Source organism: Rutidosis leptorrhynchoides, chromosome 4 (genome assembly GCF_046630445.1).
Source record: "Rutidosis leptorrhynchoides isolate AG116_Rl617_1_P2 chromosome 4, CSIRO_AGI_Rlap_v1, whole genome shotgun sequence".
Lineage (NCBI taxonomy): Eukaryota > Viridiplantae > Streptophyta > Magnoliopsida > Asterales > Asteraceae > Rutidosis > Rutidosis leptorrhynchoides.
In genome coordinates, this window is record NC_092336.1 from 147,697,710 (window position 1) to 147,718,353 (window position 20,644).

The 20,644-nt window shown below is 32.9% G+C and overlaps 1 protein-coding gene and 1 long non-coding RNA gene across 2 annotated transcripts; one reads left to right on the top strand and one right to left on the bottom strand.

Moving 5' to 3' along the window:
- Positions 1-1,503: 1,503 nt before the first annotated feature.
- Positions 1,504-19,844, bottom strand: LOC139841114 (uncharacterized). The gene is made up of 8 exons (XM_071831347.1): positions 19,740-19,844; positions 19,482-19,530; positions 17,099-18,041; positions 15,688-16,668; positions 10,506-11,399; positions 7,755-8,690; positions 6,836-7,228; positions 1,504-2,172 (listed from the first exon to the last, which is right to left on the bottom strand). The coding sequence occupies exons 3-8, from the start codon at positions 18,029-18,031 to the stop codon at positions 1,504-1,506; spliced, it is 4,806 nt and encodes a 1,601-aa protein (XP_071687448.1). The 5' UTR covers positions 18,032-18,041; positions 19,482-19,530; positions 19,740-19,844.
- LOC139844563 (uncharacterized) lies at positions 3,740-4,940 on the top strand. Its single transcript, XR_011758008.1, has 5 exons — positions 3,740-3,892; positions 3,977-4,064; positions 4,187-4,227; positions 4,558-4,623; positions 4,700-4,940. It is a non-coding gene; the product is annotated as an uncharacterized lncRNA (long non-coding RNA).
- Positions 19,845-20,644: the final 800 nt, after the last annotated feature.

Genomic DNA, 20,644 nt, shown 5'->3' on the forward strand with positions numbered 1-20,644 from the left:
CTCTTGCTTCTGCCTCTCCATTTATTTTTGCTACTCATTCGCTGTCTCCCCCGATTCTCTGTGATAAAGGCATGGGTCTGATCTGTGCCCATGTCTTTTCTCCTTGCCTCTTCACTGAATAGGGCATCCTTGACCATTGACATGGTAAGTTTGCCATTCGGGGCTGAGTTGCTGAGTGTTACTACCAGCGTTTCCCAACTATCGGGAAGGGAACTAAGTAGCAGTAGCGCCTGAACTTCATCGCCAAGCGGCATCTCTACAGACGATAACTGGTTGACCAAGCTCTGGAACTCACTGGTATGCTCGGCAACTGAAGTTCCACTTTTGAGCTTCATGTTGACTAAACGCCTCATCAGCAGGGCTTTATTCCGAGCAGTCTTGGCCTGGTACATGTCCTCCAACTTTTTCCAGAGGACATATGCGTCTGTCTCTTGTGCAACATGGTGGAAGACACTATGATCAATCCATTGACGGATCTGACCAATAGTTTTTCGGTTTGATTTCTTCCACTCTTTCTCTTTGGCAGAATCAGGGTTTATACCCTTCAATTCAATAGGATCGAACAAATCCTTACAGCTGAGGAGATCTTCCATCCGAGGTTTCCACAGCGTGTAGTTTGTTGCTGTGAGCATAATCATAGCTCCGGAAGATGATGTTGACTCTTCTGTGGACATTATCACCTTAAAAATAATTTTTCAACACAAACGGGGTTGAATTTTAGAAAACAGAGATCACTGTTACGTCCGGAACGGTTGAAAATGGTGGAATAGACACTTCGCGGCTTAAATTCCACTTACGGGGCAAAATTAAAATTTTTATAAACTTCAGGGACCAAAAATGAAATTTTGAAAATTTCAGGGGCCAAATTGTAAAATTTCAGAATTGCTACAGTATCGCTACAGTACTGCTACGGTGATCGTCTTCTCCGGCGAAAATTCCGGCACCAGTCGTCTTCTCCGGCGAGATTCCGGCGAGTTGACCAAACTTTGACCGCGTTTTCTGGGCTCGTTATAACTCCGTTTAAGTCACCGTTTTTTGCGTTGGACTCGGTTCGACGAGACGAATCCAATGGTACACTCAAAACTGGATTTTGAGAAAACTTCAGAAAACCCAAAACTCGACCAACGTCTCTAACCAAGCTCTTGATACCACTTGTTAGGAAGAGGGGATCGCCTGGACATTGGGAGATATAAATTTGAGAGAAAAACAACTCTATTACTCACAAGAATAGATTTACAGAGTATTACAAAACTCTTAAAAAAAAACTCTCAAGCTCACACACACTCTCTAGGTTGTGATTACACTTCTCTGAATGATTTGGGATGATTTACAATTGAGGTTTGCACCTCTATTTATAGTAAAAATTCTATGGCGGTGGAAGGGTGTGAACGGAGATGGTGGGCGGCCGTCATCGTGTTCATCTTTGCTTCTTCTACATGGTGTTCAAAGAAGACTACTTTGAACATCTAGAAGGTGAGCTTCTAGATTGTAGGCTGGAAACTTTCATATATCAGACTGTTTGGTCAATATATGTTGGAAAAAATATGTTGGATCAACATAACCTTCGGTGCCTGCAGGGTCAACCTTTAGTGGAGAGTCTGAATTATTATGAGTAATAGACAACCCCAAGTCGCCTATCATACCATTCCAATTTCCACCCAATAGAATGTTATGGGTCTTCATATCACGATGTATTATGTGGTGCTTGTGAAGATAATTTAAACCTTGGGCCGTGTCAATACAAATTTGAAGACGTTGTGACCAGGTTAGATTGTGTTCTCTTTGAATGTAGTTATTAAAGCTTTTCTTCGAGGCGTACTCGTAAATGAGTATCATTTCACCTTTTTCATCACAAAAACCAAGAAGAACGATTAAATTTTGATGATTTAATCGAGATAGAACTTTAATCTCCTTCTCGAATTGTGGTCGTCCTTGACCATATTTGCTGTTTAACCGCTTAAGAGCAACAACACTTTGTTTTCTTCGGTAGCCACCATGTGAGAGTTCATGAGATTCATTTTTTCCAACATACTCCCTTACATCAACATGGAAAAGTTCTGCTCTGTAGACTAGTCCAAAGCCACCTTCTCCAATTACTCCCTTAGCATTGAAATTATCAGTAGCTACAAGGATCTCTTTAAGAGAAACATTCAAGTGTTTGAATTTTTCTATCTGAAACAGAAACATATACCAGAATGTCAATTGAAAATAGAACTTATTGGATTGAGGCGAGACTTCACATATTTCGATGGCATATTATTACCATCATATTCCGTCCTATCGTTCAATATTATTCCAACGTTACTTCTCAGGTACCACACAAGCACACAGAGATAAAGAAGATTTTACAATGTTTTGCCAGAGATTTACAATGGTTTGGAAAGATTTTACTAAAATGTAGCGGATCTAATATATATCCATGTTTCGGATGGAACAGATCCAACCTGTATCCGTGAGTTTTAGTTTTTGGTATTTAACCAACCATCACGGGTGCGGGTACCCGCAAATTGCGGATTTCTCTCACCATTACCATCCCTAGATTTGTCATATGATAAATGCTGAAAAAGAATACTAAAGTATTGTTAATTTCCACACATTATACTCTTAATCGTTTACCATTTACATTACCCATTACCCATATATACAAAATTTTAACTAGTCACGGTCATGAACAGTACCCATTGATGAGGTCAGGATGACGTAAATCATGACGTCATCATCATTTTTATAACTACCCATTACCCATATATATTAAATTTCAACTGGCCATGAACACTGCCCACTGATGAGGTCATAATGACTTTGAACCGGTCATGCACAATACCCATTGATAAGGTCATGATGGCGTCAATCGTGACGTCATCATCATTTTCTATAATAATTTGCGTTTATAATCACTAATACACATATCTACTTTTATGTATCAATTATCAATTATACCCATACATACTAAGTGGTCATAGTCATGATCATGAACAGCACTCATTGATGAGGTCAGGATGATGTATATCATGACGTCATCGTCATATTTTATAATTACCATTACCATTACCATTACCATTACAATTACATACTAAATCTCAACTCGTCATTAACACTACCCACTGATGTGGTCATGCTGACATCAACCGTGATGTCATCATCATTTTTTATAATCATTTGTGTTTATAATCACTAAAACACATAGTTACTTTTATATACTACGTATCAATTATCAATTATATCTATTATTTTTATAATCATTTGCGTTTATAATCACTAATACACGTATTTACTTTTACATATCAATTATATTATATTAATCTGGAAGTTTGATAAACATATGGTATATAACTAAAAAAATTGATATACATTGTGTTAAAATGATTTTGAATTGAGACAATAACCATTGTGTCAATCTCGCATTGTCTCAAATGAATTGTCTACAAATAGGAAACATACAATTTAGAGAATTCAATCATATTACACTTTACAACAACAAACTATAACTAATTTAGTAAAAGTTCAATCATATAAAAGTTTCTTATTGGTTGAAATGGTGTGTTATAAACTTAATATAAATATAAATAAATGAAGTAATTTCCTAACATACATACCCTCGATGTCGGTGGAACGTTTCAATCACACAAAAAAAATTGTCGTTTTACCCGTTCACACACTGTGCAGTCCAATTTTCATTTATATTTCTTTTACTTATACTTAAAATAAGTTTTTTTACCTTAATAGGTGGCCCAACTAACAAATTTGTATGGACACGTGGTAAGAATTGGATGCTGTGTCACAGGTTAATTTTTGTGGGCTACGTGTCTTTGGAGATAATATCCCTTCACGATGACAATCATTATTTCGAAGGTTTTCTAATTCTAAATTGCTGGTGTTATTCTGCTACTAGGTATTTGCTTTCCTTCAATTTACAGCGTCATATTATGATTCTTTCCATCGGTGTTCTTCTTTATTTAATTTAGGGTTTTTTCAGTTGCTCGCAATTTTTAGGCGTAGCCGTGCCATTTTTGCGCACTCATCTTTCAGTTTCTGTGTATTTGAATTATCTCTGGCGTTTTGAGGTAACTTCAGCTTTTAATTTTACGTTGCCTTTGGTTATTGTGTTTGACGTTGCTTCGTTTCCTTCTACTGTATCATTACTAATTGTGGTTGTTGTGTTTCATGTTGGTGCGTTTTCCTTGAGGATGATGAATTGAATTTGATGAACACACATCCTAAATGATGGTACAAAATACTTCTCTAAACGATTTTATTCTTAGATCTGACTCTCATTTCGTGTTTGTGATATTTTGCTAATTCATTCTGAATGTAATTGTTGGGTAAAAATTATGCTGGCTATGAATATCATGGTACTAATGATAAATTCATGAGATCTTTATGTTGTTGAATATAATAACGAATGTCATTTAATAGCTTTATAATTCACTTCCATGTTCTACCAAATTTTCCACAGTTACTTTTAGGGTTTAACATATCTGTTTTATTAAGCATTTAATTTGTTTGTTGTTAACAATGATTTTGGTTGCTTTTAACATTGTAATTTTCCGATGTTAGATGTGATGGGTCAGCCTCTAGAAGTGCATTTGACGAGGATAATTTGAAGAGGATGTTGCTATTAAGGTTAAAACTGCTAATTTGAGTCTCTTTGATGTCTAACTTTAAAACATATTGAATATTTATCTTTGTTTTATTACAGGTTCGAAGAAAGTATTCCTTGAGATCAACAGTTACAGCTACAAGGTTTATGATTTGGTGATATTTATTTGTTTATAAGCTACAGTAATTAATTTTCTTTATTTTATTTGGTATGTTTCGTAACCTTTCAGTACATTTTCTTTGGTTACTTGCTGCCATTACTTAATTTATTTTTTGAATTGAATTTGATGATAATCATCTGTAAGGGCTATATTATATATTGGTAGTATTATGATTGTATATTTTCATTGTTGTCTTTGAAAAAAACTCTCACTGCAAGCTTGAATGCTTACAGTTAATATATAGATGGATACAAGTTGCAAGAATATACTTCCTTTCTCTAATTCAAGATGTTTGTAACCTTTAGGTATGTTTCCTTACTGCCTAAATTCAGCTGCTGCAACTAAAGTCAAGGCTAAAAGAGAGGCTTATGTTTTTAGTTGGTATAATGTTTAATTACCAGCACATATTCCTTTTAGTTGGTTTGAACAAAAAGAAATTCTTTTTTAGGTAGTTTTTTTCCTTTCAAAATTTAGTGTTCAATGTATGTAGCTTTGACAATAACTTTTGGTAATAAAACTCACTGAGCGCACCAAATTTTACTCTGTATTTTGTAGTATAGCAGTTTCTAAAAACGTAATAAAATACGGAGTAATAAACATTTGTTTTGTCATTTTCCATGTTGCTTCCATCAGGTTTTCTCTTAGGCATATATATCCTAATTTTTTCAGATACAGTAGTTTGTACGAATATATATACCATTGTATCTTATTTTGTTTGCATGATATTGTATATATTGTGTATGAATCTACAAACTCTTAGCATCAACGTTCATATCATGATTATGTTTGCCTAATATGTACGAATAGAAGAGGTAAATGATGATATGGATGATGAACCAAGCTCAGCCCAACCTGATGAACCAAGCTCAGCCAAATCCACAACGGCAAAGAGAAAAATATATTAACACACTAGATTTTAGTAAAACGGTGGCACTATATTAACATTTTATAGTACTGTTTTGGTATTAGGCTAGCCGCTATTAGAACTTATAACCATATATCCTATGTGAGAGCAACAAACAAGTAGTATGTAACAAACGCAAGCGAGAGTACATCTTGCATTTTCCTGCAGAGTAGCGCGGCAACCACATCTCTTGTTTGATACATTTATACAACGGTTTTTATTATTATATATAGTAAACATTTTGTAATTAGTGTATATTTATGTAATATTCTAATTGAAAATCTATAATAGTTATATTTTAATTCTAGAATAAATTTATAATAGAAATAGAATTGATATCGTTATTAAAAATGATAGATCCACTATGCGTGTTAAAATACGAGTATGGTACAATTACTTTATGCATAAGTGTAGTGGATCTATCAATTTCAATTAATTACTTTATACATAAGTGTAGTGGATCTATCAATTTCAATTAAATACTTTATTACTTGTATTATTATTATTATTATTATTATTATTATTATTATTATTATTATTATTATTAATTATTATATTATACTACTATTAATAGTTTTGATAGTCATCTCTTTTTCTATATTTAATCTATTGTTAAAAGATTATGTATGTATTGATTTTTAGACAAGTTTATAACTTTGAATTTTAATCATTAATTTGGATTATGATATCATATTACCTTTCGTTTTGAACTTCAACCAAGAATTTTAAAAATTGATTTGGTAACTAGTAATGCAAATAAATTCTCCAACACCCCCCACCCCACCCACCCACCCACCCACACACACACACACACAGCCCACCCCCTTTTTATTAATAACCGTAATTATAATTATTATTAATTCTGCAAAGTCACCAATTATAAAACAGATACCTTGAAATTCACAATTAAGGTTACTAAGTATAACATCAACCATAAATTAAACGTAAAAAACTTCAAACTGGTATAATCAATCTGTGATTTTTAAATGGTTAAGGTTATGTATATCTGATCTTGAATTGACATGTGAAATTGTGAACTTATTTTTTATTTTATTTTTTGCATGTGAACTTATAATTACATTTCATATGATATAATACAGCGAAGTAAGTATCCATTGATTGTTTATTAAAATCATTTTTGGATTATCCTGAAAATTTTAAGTTTAGTTACCTTGAAACTGTTATCATCACATTGTTCATCATCAGCCCCACTATCACCACCACCACCTCCATCCCCGCCACCACCACCGCTGCCACCGCCACTGCCGCCACCGCCACCACCACCGCCGCCACCACCACCGCCTCCTCCATTACCACCAGTGCCATCCCCACCACCAACGTCACTGCAAGTAGCACCACCACTAGCATCATTAATACCAGCCCCACCGCCACCACCGGCACCACCAACACCGTCACCGCCTCCTCCTCCATTACCACCAGTGCCATCCCCACCACCAACGTCACTGCAACTAGCACCACCACTAGCATCATTAATACCAGCCCCACCGCCACCACCACTTCGGGCTCCATCGCCACCATCACTACCACCATCACCACCGACAACCTACATTTACAAGTACCCATTCACAATAAACAACATGCGAGTAAATTTAATTCTTTTGATATCAATTTAATTGGTTTCTCTAGGGGTCAAAAGCATCATTCATGCGCCAGCTACACTTGTCCCATTTTAACATATTGAACTGAAAACAACATTTAACTAATATTGTTGAAAAATGTAAATCCCGTAAAATTTATTGTATTTTTTAAAGCAAAAACTAGTGTATTTTTTTAAAGAAAAAATTATTGTATTACTGATATTTATAGACTACATAGAAAATTTTAAAATCCATAAACCCACCAACGGGCCAGCTATACTAAACTACCATAACCCTCTAATAGATATATGTTCACTTTGAGCGCAAAACTTAAGAAGGTGCATACAAATTACAATTATGTATTTATATGTAAAGCGTACATTAAAGACGGAATGTATATCTACTGCAGCTTGGGAATGTAAAACAAAATTTGATCAATACTAAGAGAATTATATAAATATAAATATATATACATTAATAATTTGTACTTACGTGAAATGGTTGAGCCTCATTCATTTTTCGTTGAAACTCCAACGCCTTCTCAAGTGCTTTCAGAATGACACCCATGCTTGGGCGTTTTCTTCTTTCTTTGTTCAAGCACTCAAATGCAATTTGTTTGAACGCGTTAAACGAATTTGGATCCATTTGTTTCCTTAGAATGGGATCTATTAACTCATCCAGCTTTTCATTCTCGTAATGCCTAATGGCAAGTGGGCCAAGAAAACTGAGTGTTTCTCCGATGCGCTCTTCTAATGCCATTCTACAACATAAGATTTCTAATAATATAATCCCAAAGGAATACGTATCAGACTTTTGTGTTAGAATACCAGTAGTCATGTATTTTGGATCAAGATAGCCTAACGAACCACCACCAACAACATTATTAGTGACTAAATAAGGGCTTGACGGATCCAATCTGGAAAGCCATAAACCAGTTATCTTTGGCTCCCATTTCTCATCTAATAGAATAATTGAACTGCTAAGATTACGATGAACCACTGTGAATTTGGGGTCAACATTACGATGAAGATATTCGACACCACGAGCAACACCAACACATATTTGGATGAGTTGCGTCCATGTGAGTCTCGTTCTACCTATGTATTTGTCTAGACTTCCGTTTTCCACATGCTTGAAAACAACAATTTTCTCACCACTATCGTCACAATAGCCAACAAGAGTTGCAATATTTTCATGCTCATAATTAGAAAGCGCAGATATCATTGCTAGAAACTTAAGGTTTTCTTCAACTTTTTGACTCTCCCGTCGACTTATTATGACAGCACTCCCTTGGTAGTGTGAGGGTTCACCTTTATACTCATTCCCAAAATTATTCCTTCCGATGAAGCATTCTTTAGAAAAGTTGTTAGTGGACGCTTTAATCTTTTCCAGGGGGATTTTTAACTTTTCTAGCCTTCTAACCTGAAACTGCAACATAATCGATACAGGTAACTGAGTTTGGCACAGGAGAGCTTGATTGTAGATTTAACTATCCGGACACCCATAAATGGATGATAAAATATTATTAGAAATCTTATGTTGTAAAATTATCCCAAAAAAGTGCTTCCTTCTCTCTCTCTCTATATATATATATATATAGTAGAGAGAGAGATTTAATCAAGAGGGAAGTAATTTTTTTTTTTCCTAAATTTTTTTTTCAGACATTAATATCACATAAAAATATGAACATTTAAAAAATACAGATGAATTTATTATTTTGGCGGGAACACGCTTGAAGAAAAGAAATAAATGATACTAACATTCATTGCAATGAATGTTTTGCTACTGAATTTTTGTTTTTAGGGTTTAAAATTAGGGTTTAGAAATTATGAACATTTAAAAAACAAAACTTTGTGATTAATGTTATTATTTTAGCGGGAAAACGTTTGAAGAAATAACTGATAACATGCATCATGATTAATGTTATTCCTGATAACATGCATCGTGATGAATGTTATTCTTCGAGGGTTTTTTTTTTTTTTTTTTAATCTTACGTGAAGTTTTTTTTCAAAATTTAGCCCGATTTAGAGTTTAGGGTTTAGTGTTTTAGGTTTAGTCCCTAAACCCAAAACCCTAAATCCTAACCCTAAACTCTAAACCGTTCGTGTTAAAAATTCAATCTAAACCTCAATTAACCTTAAACCCTAAAAAAACGCTTGAAGAATAACATTACTCATCATGATGCATGTTATCAGTTATTTCTTCAAGTGTTTTCCCGCCAAAATAAAAACATTTATCACAAAGCGTCTTTTTTAAATGTTGATATTTTCTTGTAATCTTATTGTTTGAAAAACAAAAATGAAAAAAAAAAAATTACTTTCCCTTTCACCTAAAAAAGTGATTTCCTCTTGATTAGTCCACCATGTATATATATATATATATATATATATATATATATATATATATATGTATATGTATATATGTATGTATGTATGTATGTATATAAATGTATATATGTATATATATATATATATATATAGTGGTAGGATCAAGAGGGAAGTAACCAATCGGGGGAAGCGGGGGGGAGCAAAATGTTTTTTTTTTCGTTTTTTGAAAAAACTTTGTTCACGAACAATATAGATTGGATAAAAATATGAACATTTAATAAAGACACTTTATGATAAATGTTTTTATTTTGGCGGGAAAACGTTAAAAGAATTAATATATAACAATTATCGTATTTTTCGAGCGTATGTTGAGGTTTTAGATATTAGGGTTTAGAAATTTAGGGTTTAGGGTTTAGATTTAGGATTTAAATTGAGTTTTTAACACGAACGGTTTAGAGTTTAGGGTTTAGGGTTTTGGGTTTATGGTTTTGGGTTTAGGGACTAAGCCCTAAACTCTAAATCGGGCTAAATTTTAATTCACAAAACATGAAGAAGAAAAAACGTTAACATTTTTCACGATCAATATTATCTTGAATGTTATTTTTGTCGATCGTTTTCCCGCCTAAATAATAACATTCATCATGAAGTGTCTTTTAAATGTTCATATTTTCGTGTGATCTTGATACCTGAAAAAAAAAAATCAAAAAAGACGAAAAAAAATAAAATTTGCTTCCCCCGATTGGTTACTTCCCCATTGATCCTGCCCCTATATATATATATATATATATATATATATATATATATATATATATATATATATATATATATATATATATATATATATATATATATATATATATATATATATATATAAGCATTTTTTAAAACATTTCCTATGAAAAGTACAATAACTTACTTGCAATTCCAACGCCTTCTTAAGTTGTTTTACAACTTCTTTTGCTTTTGGTCGTTCTTCTTTATTTTCATTTAAGCATCGGTAGGCTATCATTTGAAATAGATTCAATGCTTCCGGCATGATATGTTCTTTTATTTCCTCAAATACAATTGCATCATGTTCTCCTTTTTCAAATATGTCTTTAATGAAAATGGGTAGATGCACGCCTTCCATCTTTTTGAAAAAGAATGTTGATCTTCCATACAAGATTTCAAATAAAACCACACCAAACGAATATATATCAGATTCTTTGGTTAAGAAACCAGATTTCAAGTAAAGTGGATCCACGTAGCCCTCTGTCCCGCACATATGATCAATGACGAAATCACTTTTGTTATTTATTGCACTTGTAAAGGAAAGTCCAAAATTACTAAGTTTTGCATTCCAGTCACCGGTTAGCAAAATGTTATCGGGTTTGATGTCTCTATGTATAACTGTTGCTACTTTTTCGTCTCCCCCGTGAAGAAAATCCAATGCGGTTGCAACATCAATACATATTTGAAGTCTTTTCATCCAATTAAGACGAGCATCGCTCAAATACCTATCAAGACTTCCTCTGGGCGCATACTCATAAACAATAATTTTTGCATCTTCTTCATCACAATAGCCTACAAGATTGATGATATTATCGTGCTTATACTCAAAAAGAATTTGGAGCTCATTCCAAAATTGCTTCTCCCCTTGACCACCCTTCGTATCCAACCGTTTTGCAACAATTGTGTTATCAGTTTGTGGAAGTTTTCCTTTATAAACTTTCCCAAACCTTCCTCTGCCTAAAACATGTTTATCATGGAAGTTTTTTGTGGCTAGTTGAATGTCTTCGAGTGAAATCTTGAGTTGGTCTTTGCTGTTTTCCTGTTAACCACGAGACACCAAATTGAAAAGTTTATGATAAGTGACTCCCAAAGTACATGCGCCAAAAAAGGCCAAAAAATTTCTACATTTAAGAAAGCTGGAATGTTTGGCTCTATCCCATGAACTCTTTTGTAATTATTTTCTAACGTTGTTTAATTTTCTGCCGTTTTAAAAAAACATGAGTCAAATTGTTTTTTTTATGTTTCCAAACAGATACCACAATCTTTTCGAAATTTTCCTAGTGTTTTATCCATTTAAATAAATAATAACTATTGACAGCCATACGTAGTTAGTACTAATAATGGGGAGAATTTGATTTCAGATTTTGTTTGAAATTTATCTAGAACGTATTTTATGAGAAGAGATTTAACTGCTTAAAAACTTATGAATACGAGTAAATTGGGAATAAAATACTCTCTTCGTCCCATATTAATATAAAAATATACACAATTTTACAAATCATCATTTCATTATATTCACTTTTTATGTATTTTACAATTTTACCCTTACTTTTTATTTATGTGTTTATCTTTCATTCAAACATTAGGCGTATAAATAGGGCATACATGAACTTTATTTCTTTATTCTTATCTATTTATGAAAGTGGACAATACTTCAACTTCGAATTTTAATGAAGAAGAAACAGTTGACTTTTCTAGCGAACTTTGACTGAGAAATTCGAGCTCGATTCTTCATGTCTGGATCTGATATTTTGCAGAGAGTTTCACTATGAGATTGTGAACACTTCTACAATTTTACATTTCTCAAACTCTTCCAGAACGATCCGAAGTCCTCGATTTTTTATGTTTTCGGTTGATGAAGACCACAGATCAAAAATCTGCAAATCTGTTGATGTTAATCGATACTAATGATAACGAAGCTTAGGAATATGATGTAGAACGAATTTATGTAATCAATTAGAGTTGAGATTCATCAATTTTTGATTTCAAATTTTAGATGATGATGAACATGAAACGTCAGAGGCAGTTTTGAATAATCATGAATTTGTTTGCTGATCGGAAGTACTAATAAAATGAATTTGTGTTTGTGTTTTTGAATTGTGATTTCATTTTTGCTCCTTGTGCTTCTTCTGAGACAATGAGGAATTAGGGTTTCACTCTTTTGAGGTGTTTTTATATGAAGAAAATTAAGACGAAATTACCCTCACATGCGTGGCACATGTGAGGAGTTAACCTTAAAAATAAACGACCGTTAATTTGGGGTACTAACCAGGTAATTTAATGAAACCACAGGTACCAACGACGCAAAACTTAAAGTTTAGGTGTTGTAATGAAAAAGTGAACAAACCACAGGTACTAACGGCGTAATTTTTTCTATTATTAATGTTTAATGTCTATATTGTTAGAATATGTAATTATTATTTTCGTAACAATTTGAGCATTTGTTTTTCATGTGTCAATTCTCGTAACAATTTGAGCATTTTAATTTTGACATAAAACCGATTTCATGTGTCAATTCATTGAATTCTAGTTCGGTTTCGGTTAAAATCTAAAACATCATAGTTTAACTAAAATAACCAGCGATATATATTATTTATTATACACTTATCTCAACATATATTATCATTTTATTATTTATTATACACTTATTATCTCAACAAATTTTTTGTTCGACTACCTATATGTTCTACATTTTTTTGTTCGAATACAAAAATGTAGAACACATTTTTTGTTCGAATTCAACTATATATATATATATATATATATATATATATATATATATATATATATATATATATATATATATAGTAGAGGGATCAAATGAGAACTTTTTTGGTGTGAGAACCCTGAGAACTCAAAAATACACTGAAATTCAAGCAAAAAAGGGAAATTCGAGCAAAAATGAGACACGGCCGAACAAAAAAGGGGGAATTCGAGCAAAAAATGGGGTAGTCGGACAAAAAATGGGAAAGTCGAACAAAAAAAAAACACGGCCGAACAAAAAAAAGAAATTCGAACAAAAATAGTTGAATTCGAACAAAAATAGTTGAATTCGAACAAAAAATGTGTTCTACATTTTTGTATTCGAACAAAAAAATGTAGAACATATAGGTAGTCGAACAAAAAATTTGATATTCGAACAAAAAATGGTTCTACATTTTTTTTCAAAAATAAAAATAAAATTTTTTTTTTTTTGCTCGACTGTGAATTTTTTTGTTCGTCCGTGTTTTGTATTTTTACTCGAATTCCTCTTTTTTTGCTCGAATTTAAGTGTATTTAAGTGTTTTTTGGAGTTCCTAGAGTTCTCACACTAAAAAAGTTCTCACTGGATCCTCTATATGTATATATATATATATATAGGGGCAGTATCAATGGAGAAGTAACCAATCGGGGGGAAGAAAAAAAAAAAATTCGTTTTTTTTTGAATTTTTTTTCCGACATCAAGATCACACGAAAATATGAACATTTAGAAGAGACACTTCGTGATGAATGTTATTATTTAGACGGGAAAACGATCGACAAAAATAACATTCAAGATAATATTGTTCGTGAAGAATATGAACGTTTTTTTTCTTCATGTTTTGTGAAGTAAAATTTAGCCCAATTTAGAGTTTAGGGTTTGGTGTTTTGGAACCCTAAACTCTAAACCGTTCGTGTTAAAAACTCAATCTAAATCCTAAATCTAAACCCTAAATCTAAATCCTAAACCCTAAATTTCTAAACCCTAATATCTAAACCCTATAAACCCTAATATCTAAACCCCAATAGCTAAAACCTCAACATACGCTCGAAAAACACGATAATTGTTATATATTACTTCTTCGAGCGTTTTCCCGCCAAAATAAAAACATTTATCACAAAGTGTCTCTACTAAATGTTCATATTTTCATCCCATCTATAATGTTCGTGAACAAAGTTTTTTCAAAAAACGAAAAAGAAAGTTTTTGCTTCCCCCCGATTGGTTACTTCTCTCTTGATCCTACCAATATATATATATATATATATATATATATATATATATATATATATATATATATATATATATATATATATATAGGGGCAGGATCAATGGGGAAGTAACCAATCGGGGGGAAGCGGGTGGAAGCAAAAAACTTTTTTTTCTTCGTTTTTTTTGGAATTTTTTTTTCCGGCATCAAGATCACACAAAAATATGAACATTTAGAAGAGACACTTCGTGATGAATGTTATTATTTAGGCGGAAAAACGTTCGACAAAAATAACATTCAAGATAATATTGTTCGTGAAGAATATGAACGTTTTTTTTTCATGTTTTGTGAAGTAAAATTTAGCCCGATTTAGAGTTTAGGGTTTAGGGTTTAGGGTTTGGTGTTTTGGGTTTATGTAAACCGTTCGTGTTAAAAACTCAATCTAAATCCTAAATCTAAACCCTAAATCTAAACCCTAAACCCTAAATTTCTAAACCCTATAAACCCTAATATCTAAACCCCAATAGCTAAAACCTCAACATACGGTCGAAAAACACGATAATTGTTATATATTACTTCTTCGAGCGTTTTCCCGCCAAAATAAAAACATTATCACAAAGTGTCTCTACTAAATGTTCATATTTTCATCCCATCTATAATGTTCGTGAACAAAGTTTTTTCAAAAAACGAAAAAAAAAAAAAAGTTTTTGCTTCCCCCCGATTGGTTAGTTCCCTCTTGATCCTACCACTATATATATATATATATATATATATATATATATATATATATATATATATATATATATATATGTCGTCCTCAAGTTCAGTAGGATTTGGATAAATATTATTTATTATACACTCATCTCAACATATATATCCTTAGATATCCTCCGAAGAGTAGTTTCAAACCTTAATAATAAAATATCTTGGGTTGTCTAGGAAAGGGTCGAACATGATCACGGGATAACCAAATTACTGAATACATACATACATATGAGGAAAAATATTCATTCGGATATAAAACATAAAGCCTTATTCGTTTACCCATTTGAATATTCATGATGTATATCCGTTATGCATAAAATCAAGTATTAACTGTAAATGAATCACTTGTACTTAAATGTGCTTAAAAAATTGAATTCCTCACTCTTAATTTGTCCAAGTCTAATAATTAAAGTAACTGATCCACATGACTCATATAGTTGATTTTCTAATTGTGCTAGTTATCAGTTTACACGTTTTGTATACTACTAATAACACATATATAAGATTCACCAGGTTGTGAGTTATGCATATCGAAATAACAAGAATAAAAATTTTCCTAAAATGATAATGAATCAGTATTAAATGAAGACAAAAAAATGGATATTCTTGACTTACTTGATACGACAATGCTTTCTCAAGCTCTTCGACGACGACTCTCATTGTTGGACGTTGGTCTTGAGTTTCAGCTAAACAACGATACGCAATTTTCACAAATGTGTCTATAGAATCTTTGTTGGGTCCTTTAGTTAGAATAAAATTGTTGTCATCACTCTCTTCCTTAATTATAGGATCTATAATTTCCATTATTGTTCCCTGAACGAAGCATCGACGTGCTACATCAGCCAGCCCAACTTTACTCTCCATCATGTACATTTTATCGCTGGCTAACCTACCACATAACATTTCGAACAAAGCTACTCCGAAAGCATATACATCTGATTCTCTTTTTAACCTACCACTCTCACTATATTCTGGATCTTCGTGATTTGGAGCTCCCGAAATTGTACCAAGATAATGATCATCTTGGTTCGGAGGAAGGAAGACCGATTTCCCAAAGTCAACCATCTTTGCCGAAAAATTCTCATCTAAGGCAATTACGGATGTAGATAAGAATCGATTTATCACCGTCTTTTGGTCTTCCATCTCATAGTGTATGTATTTCAATCCGTATGCAACATCAAGGCATATTTTCAAACGTCTTTCCCAAGTAAGCATGGATTTGTCTCTTTCGTTTGACAGATATTCATCAACGTATCCATTAAAACAAGCATTCTCAATAATAAGGATCTTCTCGAGATCTTCATTACAAAATCCAAGTAGAGTGACTATGTTGGGATGTTTACAAGTTGCAAGAATTTCAATTTCGTTACCGAATACATCATCATAATCTTCTTGATGGCGCATGCGTTTTATAGTGACGGTACTGGAAGAACGATTGTGTTTATCCCATTGCCCAATTTCTGCTCTGTATACATCGTAAAACTCAGTTGATATGATGTGGTATGCGTCAGAAAAGTTATTGGTGGCCAATAATATATCAGCAAGCCTAATCTTCAAGTGACTGAGTTGAGATGTCAACTGTTTCAAGTTGGGTCTCTGCAACAAGGAGGGAAAAACTAAAGTAAGGCATTTACTTCAAATCAAATTGTGTCATACAAAAAGAAAAAAATGTTAACAAGTTGGTGGAAGACAACTTTTTTAACAATATGTAAAATTATATGACGGCAATCATGATCAGTTTAATTCAGATGATATTTTGCTTTCGTTATATAAACAATCATGATCATGACTTCGAATTGCAAGCTCATAAAGTTTAATTTGTGCTTTCAGTGTATAAAGAACCAAAAATGAGACAAAACAAAAAACCTTTTAAAGACCAAAAAAACTGTAATGAATTCGAGTTTAACCCATTTTTCCCAACCACCTTTAAACAATATTATGTCAACTATTTGTCTTGATAATTCCTATCACCAGCTAAAATAAGCTAATATACAGAGGAAAACAGTGAAGAGCCGTAGGGTCTTACAGTTATAGTTTCATATGGCAGTTGAAGTTCCAATGCCTTCTCAAGTTGGCCGACAATATACTTCATATCTGGGCGTTGTACTCGGTCATCCTCCACGCAACTCATTGCTGCTGATGAGAAGATTTGGCGCGATTCTCGATCCATTTGATTGAGCAAGCTAGTTAGGGTTAAATTGTATAACTTATCTTCTTGATATCTCAATTTGGCCAGTGAAACTAGAAACTTATCATCATTATTTGGTATAAACGCTTTCCTCCCACACAATAATTCCAATAAAACAACACCAAATGAGTAGATGTCGGACTTGTGGGTCACTCCACCAGTCTTCACAATTTCAGGGTCGATATACCCTGTTGTTCCAATAGCGTCTGTTAAAAGAACATCATCCATTCGATGTACTGAAGGTCTGATAGAATATTCAAATCCTGATAACTTGGGCTCAAACTTATCATCTAACAATATCGTCGAGCTGTTGATATTAAGATGTATGAGGCTTCCCTCATTATGGATGTAACATAAAGCACGCGCAACACCGATGCTTATCCTAAGCCTTTGAATCCATGAGAGGGTTGGATTGCTTAGATACATCACGAGGCTTCTCTTGGCATCATGCTTGTTTACGATCACCTTCTCACCATTTTCATCACAAAATCCGATAATAGAGACAATGTATTCATGCTTGAGACTGGAAAGAGCAGAAATCTCTGTCCAGAACTCGATGCCTCGCTTATGCTTACTGTCTAATCTACGTGCAGCAATCTTGACCCATTTCCCGGACTGCAAGAGCTTCCCTTTATATACCTTGCCCAAATCACCATGGCCGATGACATTTTTATCATCAAAGTTGTTGGTGGCTTCTAGTACGTCTTCAAGTGGGATCCGTAAGTGACTAAACTTCGTGATTGCAGATTTCATATCTCTTTTTAGATCCATCTATCTGTTTCTGTTTATCAAATGAAGGAGAGTACAAAAACAAAGGAGTATAAGTTACTGCTCTATCAAAAGAAAAAAGATTTGGATTGCGATTTTCTTTTTTTTTTTTACTCACAACATACATACATATATATATATATATATATATATATATATATATATATATAGTGGTAGGATCAAGAGGGAAGTAACCAATCGGGGGAAGCGGGGGGAAGCAAATTTTTTTTTTTTTTCGTTTTTTGAAAAAACTTTGTTCAACAACATTATAGATTGGATGAATATATGAACATTTAATAAAGACACTTTGTGATAAATGTTTTTATTTTGGCGGGAAAACGCTCGAAGAAGTAATATATAACAATATTCGTGTTTTTCGAGCGTATGTTGAGGTTTTAGATATTAGGGTTTAGATATTAGGGTTTATAGGGTTTAGATATTAGGGTTTAGAAATTTAGGGTTTAGGGTTTAGATTTAGGGTTTAGATTTAGGATTTAGATTGAGTTTTTAACACGAACGGTTTAGAGTTTAGGGTTTAGGGTTTAGGGTTTGGTGTTTTGGGTTTATGGAATAAACCCAAAACACCAAACCCTAAACCCTAAACTCTAAATCGGGCTAAATTTCACTTCACAAAACATGGAAAAAAACGTTAACATTCTTCACGAACAATATTATCTTGAATGTTATTTTTGTCGAACGTTTTCCCGCCAAAATAATAACATTCATCACGAAGTGTCTTTTTTAAATGTTCATATTTTCATCCAATCTATAATGTTCGTGAACAAAGTTTTTTCAAAAAACGAAGAAAAAAAAAAATTGTTTCCCCCCGCCTGGTTACTTCCCCATTGATCCTGACTCTATATATATATATATATTTTGCTTCCCCCCGCTTCGCCCGATTGGTTACTTCCCCATTGATCCTGCCCCTATATATATATATATATATATATATATATATATATATATATATATATATATATATATATATATAACTTGACATTTTCGTATTAGATAATTAATAATCTAACTTTTTAAGAGAAATGACTTTTTCTTATTACTTGTTTTTAAATTTAAATTAAATATTTTAACAATTAATAATGTGAGGCTATCAATTATTGAATTGTATTCGGCATCTAATTGCGTATGCAGTGAGCTGAAGAGATGGGGATGCTTCAACTACAATTTGACTATTTACATTTTAAGGCTTAATAATCAAAACTAAATCAAAATGGTCAAATTTAAACTTGGTCAACATTAGAGTAATTCCCAAGTAGCCGAATACTCCCTAAAGATTCCCCACCGAGTACTCATCGAGTAGTTTTGCAACCTTGTTCAGTTGGCTGAAAGATGCAAGTAAATATTACAGGACTACATTATGATACAAATTAAGCTGAGGCTCAAATGAGATACATGCCTCATATCAAACTCAAATGACAGTTAATAAAAACCATACCTGGTGATACGAACTTCATTGAACCTGATTCTTTGCAAACTTCATTGAGCTGAAATTATTATTCCATTTATTAAAATCATAACAGCTTAGTGAATCATAATCATCCAGCTAACAAAAAGCAACAAAAGTTTATGTATAACAATAGATAATAACGTCTAAGAAAACCTAATTCATAATCAATAAAGTATTGAAGACTCGCAGTAAATTATTAATTTCGTAATTGTTTACCCAAATCACAGCTTAGGAAGAAGAACTTACTCTCGCATAAAAAATATTTATTGCATAAAATGAAAATTCCTGGTCGATTTGGGGATGGAACCCTATAATTGATGTTAATCTTGCCTTTGACTTTGAGAGTATGTGAGTGACTAAATAGAAATCAAATAACAGTGATTTAAACTTATAGTGCAAAAAAAAAAAAAAAAAACAATTACGCGTTTGGTCCCTGATTTTTGTTCAAATTTGCACCGTAGCTTAGTTTTGACACGTGTTTATTTTTTACTCGATGACTATGCAAATGTTTCGTAGTTGCTGCTTGGCCAAACGGCCTCTAAATTAGGGGTCGCTAAATTCAACTTAAGACCATCTTTATCCCTGAAAGGTTTGATGAGCATGTTGCTGGGTGAAGTGGGGTGCTTGATAAGCGTGCTGTCAGACTCCTGGTTAATGGGTGGAGTGACGTGTTAGGGGTATTTTTTTATTTCTTTTTCATTTTCTTTCAATTTTATTGATTTATTAATTACTTTATACGAAATACGATTAAAATAAAAACGATACAATTAAAATTAAATAAAAACGATACGATTACATTAATAAAAACGATACGATTACATAATAAAGACGATACGAAAAATAAAAGTCATAAACTAATAAATAGAATCCTGACTCACGTAACCTTCTTCAAGGCTACTCGAATCGGAGGGCTCCCGATTAACCGGAGTAATGCCCATGTTTACAAGATACAAGACAATTTGACATGGTCGTGTCCTGGCTCGCTCTTTTTGCGCATCCCATTGCTCATCCATAAACAGAAACATCAACGATTGATGCTCTTCGTCGAAATACACAATTTGCGTAAATACGTATGGTGTTTCTTTTTGGAGAAACTTGGACAGCTTCGTCCAATCTTCAATATCGGAAACGTCAACATCTTCAAATGATTT